The 17,519-nt window shown below is 45.8% G+C and overlaps 1 protein-coding gene across 1 annotated transcript in view; it reads right to left on the bottom strand.

Moving 5' to 3' along the window:
- Positions 1-9,554, bottom strand: part of LOC119448650 (Down syndrome cell adhesion molecule-like protein Dscam2) — an 83,033-nt gene extending 73,479 nt beyond the window's left edge. Inside the window, exons 1-3 of the mRNA XM_049666446.1 lie at positions 9,548-9,554; positions 9,079-9,257; positions 7,090-7,246 (exon numbers count right to left, since the gene is read on the bottom strand). Coding sequence (XP_049522403.1) covers positions 7,090-7,246; positions 9,079-9,257; positions 9,548-9,554 — 343 coding nt within the window. The remainder of the gene's footprint in view (positions 1-7,089; positions 7,247-9,078; positions 9,258-9,547) is intronic.
- Positions 9,555-17,519: the final 7,965 nt, after the last annotated feature.

Genomic DNA, 17,519 nt, shown 5'->3' with positions numbered 1-17,519 from the left:
AATGTGGGATTATAGCTTTTATGGCTTGTGGACATTGAGTGACGCTTACTGATTCCTAGCCTAGTGAATTCGGTGAATTAGGCCGTGCGGAACACAAAACTTGTTTCTCTTACCAAGCATTGAACAGTGTAAGCATGAACAAAACACGTGCGACGGATCGCTTACCGGCGTCCCGGTTTGATTGTACGGACAGTCCGGCCACTTGCGTTAAATCACGACTAGGAGGGCACGGGTATTGTGTTATTTAAGTGATGCTACTAGACATTCAATAAATTGGGGCAAAATGAGAAAAATAATTTAAAAGAAAATAAAGTATTATTACCCCTTCCCGTGATGCTTCACTGGAAGGGATAATATGCTTTACTGTCATGCACTCGTTCAGCTGAACAGTGGTAATCAGCGGTAACACATGTGCTGCTATATGACCTGGCAGTGCATCGCTGAAGGCGCAAGTTGCAGCTCTTTACAGATTTATTTGACTCTGCCAAATTTTGTATACAGTACACATCTTCGTAATATTCACACCATGTTTAGTTTATCGGAAAATGTTGAGTGTGCACATAGTAATTAACAGCTCTTTAAGAGTGCGTGCGCCGAGATGCCGATCATGCTTGGAAAAAAAATCTCGCCATGATAAAGCTATTTGCGGTAATCTTGGATACTAGAAGCAGCAAAAAAGATGATTTCTACGAGAAGAGGAAAAAACTGAAACATTCGCAGTTACAAAGTCGAACTTTGGACAAATCCGTCTGCTATGTATGCCCATAGTTCTCATACGGGTTCATGCAAACTCTTGTTCCAGTTTTCGCTTCAGTAATTTTTGCATTAAACTATACGAGTGTGTAATTACCTCCGTGATTGGGAAAAACCGGCGGGTGGGATCTCTGAAGCCACGAATGTATCGATGGCAACACGAACTCCTCGACGTCACGGAGTTCATGCTTCCATCGCATCAAAGCAAAGGACGTGACGTGAAAATAACGCTGATCGGAAAGTGCACCCGCGAACTTCTTTACTTCAGCTGCAACCTCTCTTGACGTCTGAGCCAATCGGTGCGCGCTGAAAGTGACATGCCGGAAATATTGATCGGAAATGTGCAGCCATTTTCTTTTTCCGTATGAAAAGCTTCGTCCGCCAAGCCACTTCTGCTTCAAAGAGCAACAGCAATGAAATAGCACAGGCAGTAAGCGTGAGCAAGAAAACAAAAGTGAGAAAACACATCCGCTTGGTCAATTCCGGTCGTGGGTCGTGGTAAAGCGCTTGACCCAGCCGTAACGTTCTTTTTCTTTATATATATATATATACGTTTTTTCGTGATGCTCACGTGTGCTTGGGTTTGACTGCTTACAAACACGTTTTTCTGATGATGCCAAGGAAGGCCTGTTATCCGGCAGAGTCCGGCCCTGTATGGCACCGGGACGAATAGCAAACAGCTTTGCCTGACAAAATCACGAGCTACATGCAAAAGCTCTTGTAGTGCACTTACAAAGTGCACAGCAGGTCGGTATAAAAAGACGCCGGCTTTGCACAAAACAACGAGATGCACGCGCAAGGGTCAATACATAAACTTTCTGGTCTTCATAGGGCACATATATAGAAAGGCAAGCGCCCGAATATACGGCAACTGAAGGCAGTGAACCAGTGCGCACAATGCAAGACGGACTGGCCAGATTTATTCCAGGGAAGCGTGCATTTCATTCTACTTTTTCGAGTGCTTCTTTCGAGCGAGATAGGTTTTCTTACATTACCGAGCACTTCTTGCTCCTGTTCACTTTTTTGCTGCGAGCGCACTGGTGGCTTCAGTGGCTGCAGTTAAGCATGCGTGCGTATAAGAAACGTGAACAGAAAGGAAACAGAAAAGACGATCCATTCTCTGTCACTTGTTAGCCTGGCTTTTGTATAACATCGCAGTGCTTATCAGCAAGCATATTTATATTATACTGCATTTCACTTTTTTTTTTCTGTACTGCATGTGTCCACTGGTTCCAAAACAGAGGACAAACTCGCAGCGTGGGCGCGCCGTGAACATAGTGCATCCCCGAAAGGGTCTTATTCGTTCAGTGCAAAACCTGTAGTGGCAGAGCGGCCACTCTTCATTCTACAAGCTAACGATTCTTTCACCCTGCGGTTGAAGGTGTTACGGCTGAATTCACAAACACACGTCCCCTCACCGATATCACGTGGAGGGCACGGCTGCCTCTATAAACTGCGCTTCAGGGGCGCTCCCCGCAATTCGTGAGCTGTAATTTGGAAAACGTTCAGCGTCCACTGAAATGCACTGGCGTTGAGGTTTCTTGGGACACCGCAGGAAGAGCGGAAGCGCAGTGCCTAGAGCAGTCACGGGACAACGCGTATCCTTCCAGTCGATGGGATCGTAGAACAGCCTCGAGTAGTGATGCGTCCGTGAATACAAGTGTAAGCCCCGCCATCAGCGTCATTCAGAGAATCCCTGCGATGCGTGAACCGTGCATTCCAAGGGCAACGTGCAGACAGCGCGGAGCTTTAGCCGTGTTGATAAGACATATTGAAGATCACTCAAACACAACAGATAAATAAATAAGAAGAAATAAAAAAGTAACGAGCAATTACTTAAGAAAGACCATGTGCGCATAAGTGTTCTAGTTTGGAGACCGAATGTAAAACAAGATGATCATTTCACAGGGTCAGCTAGGCCACCAGCCCCAGATGTCCACTCACTCCAGGCTTTCGCGCTTGTGTTGTCCACTGGCTTCGTCCGCGTCCTCTATTTGCCCTTGTACGTTCGTCCGCACACAACCTCCCCAGGTTGTTCACTATAGAAGAACCGCTACACAGCACATGTGCCATGTAAGCGAAGTATCACGCAAGTCATTCCGCTGGTAACTGTCCGTCTTGACCGCGCCGGACACCTAGAAGGGAACTTACGTTACGTATTTCGAGCAACCTCTTGGTGTACTAATGCAGGAAATAATGTTACCTGGCGCCAACATGACAGATGAACGTAACGGTCAAGCAAGGTGGTCACAAAGCTAGAAGAATGTGTTCTTTACCGTTGGGGTGGACGTGAGTGAGGATGCAGCCTCAGTTGGACCACAATGTTTTGAGAAAAGGAGTTCTCTTTCGTGAATTCTTCTTTCTTCAACGTCTGTTGCTTGAGCCGAGTTCCCCAAAGCCCGTATCGCTCTATGTGGCTCGCGCCTACGTATTAACGCAAAGCTTTCTTAGCCTGACCTTCCGGGTTTGGCGTGGCTGCTGCCTGCTGGGTCGTTCAATATCTCGACGGATGAATTTGTGGATATATATCCGAAGGTTGTATGTGCGCCGAATGAGAGTACCAGTGATCCGGCTTATAAAACCCTTGTATGCTGAGCGATAATGTAGTGCAAGTAAGCATCTCCAAAGCACACCCCTCTGTTGAATAATGGTGATGTATATTTACCGAGCACACCGATCTGTTAAATAATGGTGATATAACGGATCCTTTGAGTTACTTTCTTTTCTTTGATTTATTTGTTTGATATGTGAATGGTCAGAATGGCCTTGCGCCAATGGAACACGAGATTTATAGAAAATCCTTAAAACGTTGTTCGACACTGGTCGCACTTTTCTGTGCATACACCTGTCGCCACCATCCTTCCCTTGACAAGAGAAAGAGTGGGAGAGAGAAAGCAAGGAGAGGAAAGGCAGAGAGTTCAACCAGACGAGCGTCCGGTTTGCTACCCTGCCCTGGCATCATACGAGCATCATACAGCGCATTCGTACATGTGACATCGCTGCGTGTACGTCTCACACTGTGCGTCCGACGCCTGACTTGAAGTTTGCATTTCGGCATATCTTGTGAGCGGTGTAGTGGATTAACATGAAAAATTGCGTTTCAGCATACCTTGTGAGCGGTGTAGTGGATTAACATGAAGATTTATAGGAGACTAAAGGTTGTCATCTCTGTGGTGGATGAACATAAACAGTGCAAGATTGCTGATTACACGTTGCATAGGGGATGAAAGTAAACACAATTGTACGCATTTTCGTTAGTTGTATAAAGCCGTTTAATTTACCGCTTCACGAAAACTTCGCTTCACGTAGATTCTTCCAACACGTGCGTTGGATTTGCATGTTTTTTTTTCTGTCTTGTTTGAAATGAAAGTGGTTATCTCGTTTCTCCAAACAGGCGCACTTACAACATGGTGCTTTCTTCATTAATTTCTTGATGCTTTTTTTTTTCTTCGTTTATTTTCCGAACTTGGGGCGCTCTGCTTTGCCGCTCGTTTCTGTGAATACGGCACTAATCAATGAAGCGTCCCAAACTAACATATTTGCTTGAAGGCATAATAAAAAAAAGGAAAAACGAAACGTTGAGTTTGTCTTAAGTAATCGAAAACAAATAAAAATTTTACTGAAGATCAATCAGAGACAGAAAGGAACCGAATTTATTCGTATCGCAGACTTTTAAAGCTGCGAAGAGCGCGAATTGCAGGGCTCTTTCATCCTGGTGCACGTGATTGATCAAATTTTGTACTGAAAAGAGTGGCACGCTTTTTCGTTTCGGATATCTTCTTTTTTTTTTCCTTTTTTGCGTAGTCTTTTTTTTTTTTTGCTTATTTCTTTTTTTTTAATTCTCGCATTGCAATGGCGAAGTTCCCAGATTCAATCGATACACGTTTTCTTTATTGCTTTCTACACTTTGTTCACAAAAGTTCGATGTATAAGGCCGAAAATTTATGCGATTCAAGCAGTACTTCGAAGCATCTTTGCGCATGGTCCGAAAAATATATTCCTGCAAGTTCTTTTTTTGGTTTTTTAGGCACAAAGATAGTCTGAAGTTGTATAGAGAAAAAGATATGAAAAATGGGGGAAACGGGGGGGGGGGGGGGGGGGGGTGCGCGGAGGAAGGTAGCTTGAAGTTTCTGCATGCGTGAGACTGCTACATTTTGGCTCAACAACAAAACCCGTGCTCTTCCCTCGTTCTTCTTGCCTTCCGTAGCACATTTTGCGGCTTCTTCCAACAGCGCACTCAATAAACCAGAGCGGCACACTATGACGTGGCTTGGCGTGACATTCTAGGGGCCGTCTTCACTTGCTTAATCTTTCCACGTTCCCGGCAACCATGCAATTTAAAAATCTATTTCTCGATCAGCTACTCGGGTGAGAGTGTGTGAGAGAGAGAGAGAACGCGCAAGTTGTGGTGCCCATCAATCAAACAGGCTTTCCTATATGAGGCACCACCAATCCGCTTTGGCACGCTTCGATGTAGACTCGAACGTAAACACCAAATTCAAGTTTGCGTACACAGTACCAACACTAAACTGCTCGAAACGGGCAGGAATATATGAGAACGAAGTCCAGGTTTCAGAGCTTCGATCGGACCCTGCGAGATGTTTGCCTGGTGGAGGTTCAAAACCAAATCACACTCTCTTGACGGACACCATTTATTAAGTTGCACTTCTTTTTTTTTTTTTTGCCTTACCGCGCTGGCATCTACTGCATAGGCCCTACAGCGAAAAGATGTTAATGTTCTCATTATTCTTTTGTCAAAAATAGAGGAAACATCAACCGAAGTAAGTGTTACACGTTGCTTCCACTCTGTTATGTGCATAAATATTCGAAAATATCTAGAGTTAAACGAAAGTTGACGTAAGAACAGTTGCGTCTCTGTTCAAGCGTGCCGCAAAAGCGTTAAGCGTATCCGCCACACGACAAAAACTAAAATTAATAAATAAGACAAGCTCTCGCATATTTAAAATGTAATGTGTTTTAGAAGGACAAGGAATGAAATAAGTTCACGTGGCGCATTCGTAATAGTGAAAATATTACCTGGTTGTTCCTTCTTTCTTTTCGTATATATACATAATGCAAACCGAGATTGGTCTGTACGGGAATGGGTGACGTACAAAGAAACATGACAAGGCTGTACACGTGCAAGACTAAGAATTTTCGATCGCAGCTGAGCTCACCTATGAATTACGAGAAGAGAAGTAGCCGGCGCCGTCTAACAGGCACCAACATCTTCTTGCATACAGTAAATATTTTTTTCTTTAACTTATCTAATGGCAAAGGCACGAATACTTCGAGGCAGAGAATTCCAGCACTCACCCCAGCAGTACTTTTTGAGGCTAAACATTGTTTGAAGCGGACAAGTGAAAAGAGGACGACGGGACCCACGCCAGGCTTTCAACTGGTGACTTATTTTGCTTGTAACTACAGCGTATACGAAGAGATAAAGAGTGTATATGCGTGGAGATCCTTCGGAGTGAGGCAAGCGACGGGACGAAGACATGCTATTGCCAATTTGTGTAGCTTATGTTACATGCGGGGCTGTTCGTATGTGCGAGTATGCTGCTGGCGTGAATTTACGTACAGCCTCTACCTCTCCTTTGTACAGAGCCCACTAACGGTTCACTACGATTTTCGTTGGTCTGTACGTTTTAGGAGGGACGCCACTGGTTAAAAACAGTTTCACAGCACCATTGGCAAGTCGCTGACGTTTGCGTTTCTATCTCGCGATGAAAACAGTCACAGTGGTTCGTTCGTAAGTGTGTGTTTCTCACTGGCCGGTTGTACAGCACGTACGACCGGCCCGTAAGCACGTAATATCGCCTGGCCTGCCAGCATATCCATAAGGGATCGCCTTCGATTGGTTCACGCACGACTGCTTGGCTTCCCCAGAGCACTCTAGACAGGAGAGACGGAGGTCGTGCGGTCTGTTGCCAAGGTTATAACGTCACAACTCCCGCCGCCTAAGCATGCGAGCTGCTTAAACTGCATTCGCCATGTCTTCTTTTATTATTGGTCTTTTTTCTGGACAGTCAATGGATACCTTTAGATGTCCGGTAGAGCTGTGGCCTTACTTTTTGTTCACCGAAGTCTGAAAGCAAACAGCCGGTTCGAAATTCAGCCTGCCACAATTTACCAAAGGAAAAATACTTGTTGACGACATTTGTCATAAACAGTATGTAGACTTCAAAGCCGAAGTGAACAAACCTATGCAAGAAGGCCAAGCTGCGTATACGCGAATTCGTAAATCATTTTGGTGAGAGACGACTGTAAAGCGCGTGGCCGCTTTACAGTCGTCTCCTAAATTGTGTATAAAAGACTGAAATTATTTGCACCTACCTGCTCGGACGCGGACGAGGCGGCTTTTGACCAGTCCCAGGGCGTTGGAGGCCACGCAGCGGTACGTGGCCGAGTGAACCTCTGGCCTGAACTGGGAAGGACCGAAAGACTGCAGCACGAGCGAGCCATCCGGACGGGTCTCTCTGACGCCGGAAATCTGCAGCGCCACGACGTTATTCCAAACAAAGCATGAGCACAGAGTGGGGGAGACGCCAGGGCTAAAATAACATTAAAGATGGAACACTAAAACGTGAAACAGGGAGACTTCAATTAGGCTATACTTTTATTAGTAAATTACCCTTGTGCGATAGCAAAAGTGTCTTACTCAGACAGGAGGCTTGGTAAGCCAGAGAGAGAGAGCAAAGAGGAAAGGCAGAGACGTGAACCAGACGAACGTCCGGTTTGATACCCTACTTTGTGGGTAAGAGAAAGGGGAAATAAAAAAGTTGCCGCAGTTTCACCTGAAAGGCGAAGCATCAATTGCGATAGCAAATTTGTAGAGAGCTATACGGAGTAATGATATTAGCTTTATCAGCTGTATAAACTTGGACATGCAGCAGCACCGGCAACACGCAGAACTGTTGCCGACGCCGTCGGCGTTTTGCCCGCGTTCGCTCAAAATGCGTGCGGCGTTGGTGACTGTTGCCGGAGCCTCTGATATCAATAGGCACTTGGTGCCACAGCTAAACGTCGCCTCCCTTCCCTCCCCCTCCCCCCCTCCCCCACGGTCTCTCGCGCGTCGGAAGAAGGCGCGTTTGCTCTACATATATGGTGATTGTAAAGGAGGAAAGAGACGCCTACTTCTGCAGCCCTTAAGGGAGCACGGCGCAGAACGCGCGTTTGTTCTCCGCCGTGCGTTCACTCCCCGTGAAAGCGCGCGTCCCTCGCGCGCACATACAGCGTTCGGCGGCGCGCGGCGACGATTTCATCTCCATTGACGTCATACGGAACCTCACGGCGACGGCGACGGCGACGCCGACGGCAGAAATCTGCTTTTGAGTGTCCATATAATTGCTATCGCAATAAAAGAGGAAAAGAGGAAGAGAGTGAGCACTGTGTATGCCAGAAAAGAGCAGAAAGTCAAGGCCATGGATTTTTACAGTGTTGGCTCTGGTCCAGTTAATTTTGTCGACAAGAAAGGACACGTAAAGAAACCAAAGGCTCAAATAACCCAATTTCGAGAACGTTTTCTGCGCCAAAAAACAGCGTCAATAGGGGAAATTGCTTAGGTAGGTAGGTACAACTTTATTCGACAAAAGGTTTTCATGACAATGCGTCCAATTACTTATCGTCGCAGAGGCTTCAGCGCGGAACTCAAGAAAGGGAGGGCATTTTTTTTTCAGTAAATTATCAATATTTTTCTGCCAAACACATTAAAATCGAGCTTCCAAATTATACTGCACCGGTCTAAATTGATTTAGCATGGTTCTTCAGTGCCCCCCCCCCCCTCTCCTCCCTTTAAAAAGACCATGCAACACCTAAATTCGCCCCTGGCTGGTGTTTAATCTTCGGAAATCTTTCGCGAATTCTGTTGTCATGCTCTTGTGATCATCTTTCTTGTCGGCACAATGCGTGCCTGCTGTTTTCTAGTCAGCTCGGTGTTCATGTTAGCATGCACGCTGCGGGGCAGAAGCGACCATGTTAAAAAGACAGTGCAAGTCTGATTTGCAACAAGTACTTTGCGTCACCTTATGTCGTCTACCCCAAGGATGAGGCGCCTTTTTTTTTCACCTTTTCTCAAGCGTCAGGGTGGCGTTGCATCGCACGCCATCGCCGGACGCTATGCGTTAGTATCCTGGGAGCGGCACTTAGTTGTTTGCAATGCCTGTTTTGGCTCACAGTAAAGACAACGTGATAACATGAGCTACCATGAAGCCAAAGATCTACCGAATAACGCCACACGTGATTTACGCATAGAAAAACGTTCCATTCAAGTGAGACCCTAATTGAGGACCAAAGTGAACTCTCCATTCTGTGACCCGTACTCACGTCGTTGGCTGGGCTCCCATCAGTCATCTGCCACGTGATAGCGGGAGCAGGACGTCCCTCCGCCGAACATGGCAGCACGGCACCCGTCTCACTCGAAAAGCGCACCACGTTCTGTGGTTCCAACACCAGTCGGGGCCCGCTTCCATTCTCCCCGCGGTGAACTGCACTAAGGACACAGCCTGCGTGCAAATAAAGCAATCAGCTGACCATTCGAATTGCTCATGCGGTGATCAAAATTGATTAGGCAAACGCACATTTCATGGATACCGGTGTGCATCCTTAGTGTGAACATGCCATTGCCTGGTACGAGTAAACTTCGCTGTGTGGCTATTCTAGAAAAGTTCGACATTCCAGAATTTTTTTCGTACACTTGGTTTTCTACACGCTTTTATTTTCATCTTTCCCTTTGCTCATGATAGTAAACAGGATGTTTATCTTCCGGTTAACCTCCCTGGGTTTTCTCTCTCACCTTTCATATCTGGTTCCTCTCTCTCTCTCCCTCTTTCTCTCTCTCTGTAGCTTTTTAATTTTGTGAAGTATCGTCATTACTCTATCGGTTTCCCCTATGAATTAAAGACGCTTTGTATTCAGAATTGCATCAGGATGCTAGACATATAATTCGTGAGGGTGACCAGTAAGTGACAAAGAACACTTACGAACGGAAAGCTTATACGGCCTCTTATTCTGACCGCATTTAGATGCATTTTGACAAGTGTGTCCATCGGGTCAGCCAACTATCGCAGGCGAGGTTACCCTGTAAGGATGAATGTTAGCGAGACGAAGAAAGAAAGCTTTATGAAGAAAGGAGTGTGAAGAATGCAGGACCGGCGCTAAACTTCAACTGCTTATACGGAGAGCGAAGTCGAAAGAATACACACCGGGACCCTATTTCCAAGCCGCTCTTACGCTAAACTTGTTCGTAACAGTAAATTCCAGCCATTCCTGATGCTGAATATATCACTAGCGAAGGATGCCGGCAAGTAGAAAAGAGCGCTTACGAACGATGAGCAGTCTACTCCATACACTTGTTGCGAAATGGAAACACTGCAATGCTGCCTCAGGAGCTCCTACATCCAATTTAAACTGACATAAACGGGAAAGCTATTGAGCGCCATGCAATGAGCAAGCTACCGCACAGCTAAAAAGAAATGACAGTAGTAAGGCTCAACTTGTTCTCCATCTTTCCAAAAGGTAAAAAAAAGGCGCCTCATCCATGGGGTAGACGACATAAGGTGACGCAAAGTACTTGTTGCAAATCAGACTTACACTGTCTCTTTAACATGGTCGGTTCTGCCCCGCAGCGTTCATGTTAACATGAACACCAAGCCGACTAGAAAACAGCAGGCACGCATTGGTTTACAACAAAATTGCCGGCAGGAAAGATGATCAAAAAAAGAAAGATGAGCAAAGGGAAAGATGGACGCGTAAAAGAGGCTTGACTTGATACGACAGACTGATTATTCCATCTCGGTTCCGCAATAAATGTTTATTCCTCCTCCTAGTAAGGCTCAACAAATTGTTCGCTTTACAAGGGCAATCGACGTGGGTGCGCCACAGTTAACGAGAGCAAGGTTCAGTAGTTGCTGTGGCACATAAAAAAAACGTTTTTTTTTTTATTTATTCTTCTCATTACTCAACAGGTTTCTGGCATTTGGCCTTTAGAAATAATCGTTGCTCCAATAATTACAATCCATGAGCAATAGAGAAGAAAACTTCAAAGCGCGAATTATCCTTTTCATAGCGTGCTGCGCAGCTCTCTCCTTAGACAGTGCTACCGCCGTCCTACTTGCTTCCTCTTTCATTTTCCTCCGCTCCATCACGCTATGCCCGATGAAGGCGCAAGACTCCTGCAAGAACCACCGTGTATCTCTAATCGGACACGCCAATAAAGCACTCTGCGGCTAGAAAGGACGCGTAAAAGAGGCTTGACTTGATACGACAGACTGATTATTCCATCTCGAGTTCTAGGTATCAATACGAAGCGGCCTTGCTTCACCGTCATTCCGGATTTGCCGCGGCCCGTCAGTGATGTGCTGCGAAAACTAAGAGGACCTGTGTTGCACAATTGGGGTTTAACGAACCATTTACATCGAAAGCGGCTTCCTCGGAGCGAGTGGCGTAAAACAAAGCCACTTGGGAGCAGCGAAGCAGGCAGCGACGTCTCGCGCGAGCTGCCCTTTGCTCCTGCGCTGTTAGGCGAACAAAGGCAAGAAAATATCTCATTAGCTACGGCGAATCGGGCCCGTGTTACCCGCCGGAGCAACGCAGCTTTGAATAGTAAGCTATCGCGGCACTTGCTGCTTCGGCCAAGCGAAGCAGGTGTGCCTGTGTACCACCGCTGCGCGAGCGACTTCCGTCGCATTGTTTGCTTTCTACGTACACTAGTGCTGTGTGAGAAACCGGTGTGCGCCATGTTTACACCAGGATGAAAGCACGCGCTGCTACGTTCTCTCTTCGGGGTGTGGAGGGAATTGAAACCACGATGGCTTCCTGCAACCTTAATGAAAAGAAATGTTCGTTTTGGGAGAGTTTTTCGTAAGGTGCTTTTTATGCTTACGACAGTGTCGCCGGGACATTGAACAACGCACCTGTGTTGCGCGTGTTCGCAAGATCTATGTTCGCGTGTGCGTGCGTGCAAGTTGGTGTACTGGCTTGCGACATTTGTTCTTTGCTCGTTGCGAGAAACGCTCAGAACAGCCTTAAGTGCAATAAGCTACGCGCGCCCGCTTTAATCTGCGTGAGAACAGGGGCAGACAACGGTTAATTGTGCTCTTGCGTGTCCTTTACACTCCGCTTACATCAACGTATAGCGGGCAGAAAGCGAAAGGAATTGACACCATCGTAAGAAAACAAGAGGAAGTGGAAAATTAAATGCATTCAACTCTTTTAGCACCCTCCCGAAACCGCGGAACGAACGCCAAACACCACGCCACAGAATGAAGAACGAAAACGAATCCCGTAAGGTAATTCATTCAATAATGTTTTAAAAAAAAGTCAAAGCCGGAACATCGGGGCCCGTTAATATCGAAGAGGACTGCTCGATTGACTGGGAATAGTTACGGTTTGTAAGTACACGGTGTCTGCAAGCTATTTCGGCAACAAAAGACCTGGCCGAAATCGCTCGCCCTATACACCTATACACCGAGCTGCCACATTTGACCCCTGTACTCCAGCGCTTGCTTTAAAGTATACTAGGCCCTCTTTTCGCATTCAGTGAGGCTTCCACAAGAACGATTAGAAAGAGCGTCATCATGACAGACACTGTGATAGCGCTGCATTTGCTCTCTTGATGTATTGTAATAGGAGGCTTAGGTGAACGTAGTAAAAACTGACAGTTGTAGAGTCGAGTTAGCTTGAGCATTGGCGTTTTTGCACCTGACAGATGTTGTAGGATGTCGAAACACAGCCTTTCTTCGTCGCTATTTACATGTACCTACAATAAGCTTTAGCAGCAAACCAGGAAGCTTCTAAAGCTGAAGTTACGACCACTAGAAGCTAACAGTCAATGAAGCCAGGAAAAGCATATATGGGAAATTCAATCTAATTACTTTAAAAGCAGAAGTAATATGGAAAGGCGAAATGAACGTGTACGAAAAGAAAACTTGCCTCATGCGGAAGCAGAACTGGCATCTTCCACATTACGCATGCGATGCTCTTAAGGATCCCCTTAGAAATAAGCTTCTCTTTGTACTATACTCGCTAAAGCTTGAGAGTAATGTTTAACCGTTAAAACCACATTTTTCCCCTCTAATTCGTGTAAACAAGCATGCTGCCCTTGTTTGTTTAGGACAACGACAACGTCACTATACCATGCAACGGTGTCTCTAGGGATGTAACAAGGCCCGCGTTCTACAGTTCATGCGCTATACTCGGATGTAGGAAGTACTCGGCAGCCGCTTTGTTAAGCAGAGCTTAATCCTTGCCGCCAACTTGCCGGTTCCGGTTTTCTGTCACTGTACTACGCTGAGAGCGCTAGGCTTAAAATCCCCTTGTCGCCGAGATCTGCGCGCATGGTGTCACCCTATGCGAGGAGTCGGCGCATAATTAGTACTATTTGTCGAGATTTAGAGAAGGCGGCTCCTAAATGAATCTCGCGTCACAGCGTGCTTTCACTCCCAAGAGGAACGCGTCTAATTTCCGTCGGCATAATTTGTGCCGACCACGAAGCTCTGTAAGAGCTGCATGACGTGCGAAAGGCGAAAATCTATGAGCAGCTGCAATTCTTAAACCGTAGTGATACGCTATTACGCAGCAGGTTTAATTCAGCTCGTTAATGAGTCGCGCAGTTTGTCACAAAACTTCTGTGTACTGAACAATCCGGTGCCTAATTCACAAAGCTTTTCGCTCGTAAGAGCTATTTGTCATTGGCAGGTCACCGGCGCTAATATTATGTTCAACATTCACAGTTCGCTGGCTCTTGCTCTTACGAACAGTTCTAGCATAAGAGCTTGTTTGTTTGTTTGTTCGTTTGTTAGTTTGTATTTTTATAGTAATTGTTTGTTTGTTAGTTTGTTGGCTTGTTTGTTTGTTTGTTTGTTTGTTTGTTTTTATTTATTTTTTTAATAGCAATCTTGACTTCTATATACGTATATATGTAAATACTCACGCTTACGGACATTAGAGTTGCTTTTGCCAAGGTTATGTCAGATGCGGAGGAATATTGCAAGTGACTCTGTATAACTATATAATGTGACAACTTTATATTCTCACCAGTGTTGCGATAACGGCGCAATCACGAAGCCTTCCAAATTTGTTTCTTACATTTCAAGAGAACCGCTTCTGGGGCCCGTATTCACCAAAAAAAAAGGAAAATGTTTTTTGTCCTAGAAGTGTTCGCAAGAGTGGATGACTTCCCAAGAGCAAACACCAATTATAAGCAAACTGATTTCCAAATTTGGTCTCTCGCATAGATAAAGCGCGGGAAATGTTTGTCTATGCGACGATATACAGCGCCGAGTAATTGAGCTATCGGTCAAAGAGAGACCGCGACCGAAACAAAGTTAATATGAATAAACGACATTAAAAAAAAAACAGAGTAGTGGTAACGACAGCCTGTCAGTGAAATAGTGGCTATTAAAATTTTGCCGACAAAGGCGGCACATGAACAAGACAGGGGTAGGCCGTCACACTAAATTTGTTCTCCGTGTCTTTCGCAGCGCTGTGCCTCACTCTATAATGAAGCTTACGAGATACAAAACATAATAAAAAAGGAAGAGGAGAGCACCTTGCACGTTGTGGCGCTGAGACAGATTGATAGCACAATCAGCGAAAGTACGTCAGGCGAAAAACGAATCCATTTGTGAACGGGCACGGAGTCGAGAAGCTGTTGTTTTGTTTCTTCTTTCATTATTCTCGTGTTTTCTTTGTTTCGTATCTGGGACCGGGCTATTTCAGAGGAATTTGCTACGCTCGCATTATACTCTACTGTAGCTATACTTTCGTTTTACCTGCACGTGAACAAAAGTAAATATTACTCCTAGATTGCGTTTCCCAAGCTTCCTGATGGCATTTCCTCTTCCCTAATCTCTCTGTGTCTCGAAAGACGTGTTTTCTTTTCCACTTCTAAATGTACCTACTTCCGCGTATAGAGAGGAAAAAGGAAGAAATCATAAACCCTTTTAACTCCGCGTTTCTGCCATGTCTGTTAATGGTGTCTAATGTTTGGTTGTTTCGCTCAACTGCTTTTTATGTTCTCTTTTGTCCTGTAAGCTTAAGATGGGAAGTTTTAAATTTTGTGTGGAACAGGACGCAGTCACCAGACTTCGCTACGGAGATTGAGACAACGTCGGCGGTGTGCGCTCGACGTTGTCGGCGAGAGAAATGCCGCGATAACAGTCGCATCTTCCTGGTGTGCACCACTACACAGAGAATTCACATGTTCTCGGAGTGCTTACAGGGTATAAACTCAGCGCTGGAAAATGGGGAGACTTTTGACACTCGTACCCGGACCCAGACTCGGACATGATGTAGTGGGATTCTTCTTTTACTTAACACGTGTGCATGTGAGACGCTGCAATGCTTTCTTTTCTTTTTTTTTTCTATTTATGTTTATTTGTAAACTTGTTATGCTTGTGTGTCTGTGGTGGTATCTGTGTGCGTGTTTATTGGGCAATGAGCAGTGAAAATTTCTTAACTGTGCATTGGGACAGTCGGCGTTAATGTAGCCTCACAGTTAATGTAGTTAATGAAAAACAACAAAACCATAGACACTGATCCGTCACGGCAAGCTTTCCCGTGTGACCGCGGCATCGACTCTAACCTCTAGCACTGGTTACCAGACTGTCTGTGATGATGTGAAAGTGCACATACAGTGCTAACTGATGAATGGTGAACACATGTGTGGGGATAGTACACGTGTATAGCTCTTTATGCATATTATCTTTTCCATCACTACCTCAATTTCCCTCCGTATATCCGTGTTCTCCGCAAAACCTCCACGTGGCACCATGTCAGACAGTTCTGCTCCAACCGGCATCTCCATCGTTCTCTGAAGCGACAAAGCTCAGACGCAGTCGAGGCAGCCAAGAAAAATATACCCTCGATACGGCGACTTATACAAAAGAGTCTAGTTTATTTTATCATCGATCGCAGATGCAACGCGCCTGAATGAACTTAGGGTGGATTTCTTCGGCATCGATATGACCGATGTGCAGCTCATAACTGCCGCGTGATCCTTGCTTGTTTGTTTGTTTGCTTGTCTGTTCATTCGTTCGCTCCTAGTGCTATCTTTTCCCAACCTCGTTCGGCACTCCGCGCACATACCCAATATAGTCTGCGACGCCTAAGCTGTCCCCGGTGGAATCCGGATGCAGGGTACACGCTTGTGGCTGCCTCGCTGCACAAACCAAAGAACGGTGGCGAGCGTGAGGCATACCAAGAAGTTTTGAACAGAATTCAATATTCTTTCTTTTTTTTTCCTTGGAGATGAACGCAAATATGGAACGCCGTGGCGATGCGAAGAAAAATGCGCATAATCCTCTCTACCCGTTTTCATCACTAAAGAGACGGTGCGAGAGAGCACATCCTTCGCGGTCGCTTCGCGACGTGACCACGCGTGCATTTCCCGGTTCGCGATGAGGATGGGGGAAAAACACGATTTCACCGAAACTCTGCAAAACTTGGGGCCAGATGTTGCGCAGGTACCTAGCACAGCGACTCTGAGGTAGGTAGATACTCGACAACTAAAGAAATAAAAACAAATTCAACCATTCCACCGAACAGGCATTTCATCGAGGATCGCTTCCGGACAGCCTTCTGCGTGAACGAGGATATGCCTTGAGTATCTACAATTTTTTTTTTTTTTGCTTCTGTCATGCTGAGCTCAAAGCGCTTTTTAAGAGCTCCGTTGAAGAGAATATAAGCGCTTAGTTGTATATGTTTAAAAATGGTCATATTACGGCCTTTGAACCAACGCTCCACTTGAACTTAAGCTGTCACGTAACGGGGCCAAGATGAAACTGAAGCTGCGTCGTCAACGCGACCAACCACCGTGAACGCTTCCACCACACTGAACCAGGATTCGACTGAGCGTAATTCACCTCCCAGCTCCGTAATCAAGTCAGCCGTGGGTGTCGGTGTTCAATTGGAAACTTTATGAAGGATCTTCTCGGCGATCTGCACGCATCCTCGGCCACACACCACAACCACACACTCTTACCCACAACCACACCACTCTTCGTACAATAAAGTTTATTCATTCATTCATTCCTCGGCAGCCTTATATGTCGCCTCCTATTGGTCCCTTACCCTTTCAACTAATGCTTCGTCCGATGATACTACACCTATACTTGTACCAGATCTGATGGTTACATCCCTGATCAGTCCGATACGATCCCTTAAAGCAACTAGGTGCTTTGAATAAATCAATTCGATGAAAAAAGTTTAAAGCGCCGAATTTGAAGCTCCGAAAGACTGGATCCTCGGCCAATGTGTTTGGTACTCTTGGTGATTAAAACTCTGATTTATCCTTTATCGCTTTGAGAAAAGATCACCATACTATCTTAAATTCGAGTCAGCACCAAGCCGCGGGTAGTACTGCGCTCACTGCTCTAATCGCGAGAGCCACAAACACAGAAACAAAGATTTTGCTGGCAAACACCAATTCAGGAAGGTGTGTCGGGCAGTCCGCGTTAGAGCCTCACTCGTGGTAGACTGTGACTACAGCGCAGCAAGGGGCAAAAAGTAGAAGGCTATAAAGGACAATCGCGGTGACTTCATCGAACCGCGCAGCAGTAATTTATAAGGAATATAAAACAGATAACCGAAGGGAGCACGCTTCGCCCCGGTGCAATGAAAGCTACACGCCAGCTCTACGTGTCACGGTGACCTTGATGTGCACACTTCAAATGAATGCGTAAAAGCACGAGCGAGCATAGATTGCCTTTGAGTTTGTTTATACAAGAACGGCAGGAACGTCGTATCGCTTTTCCTTGGCGTCCTGG

Source organism: Dermacentor silvarum, chromosome 4 (assembly GCF_013339745.2).
Source record: "Dermacentor silvarum isolate Dsil-2018 chromosome 4, BIME_Dsil_1.4, whole genome shotgun sequence".
Taxonomy (NCBI): domain Eukaryota; kingdom Metazoa; phylum Arthropoda; class Arachnida; order Ixodida; family Ixodidae; genus Dermacentor; species Dermacentor silvarum.
This window is presented reverse-complemented; position numbering and strand designations above follow the sequence as displayed.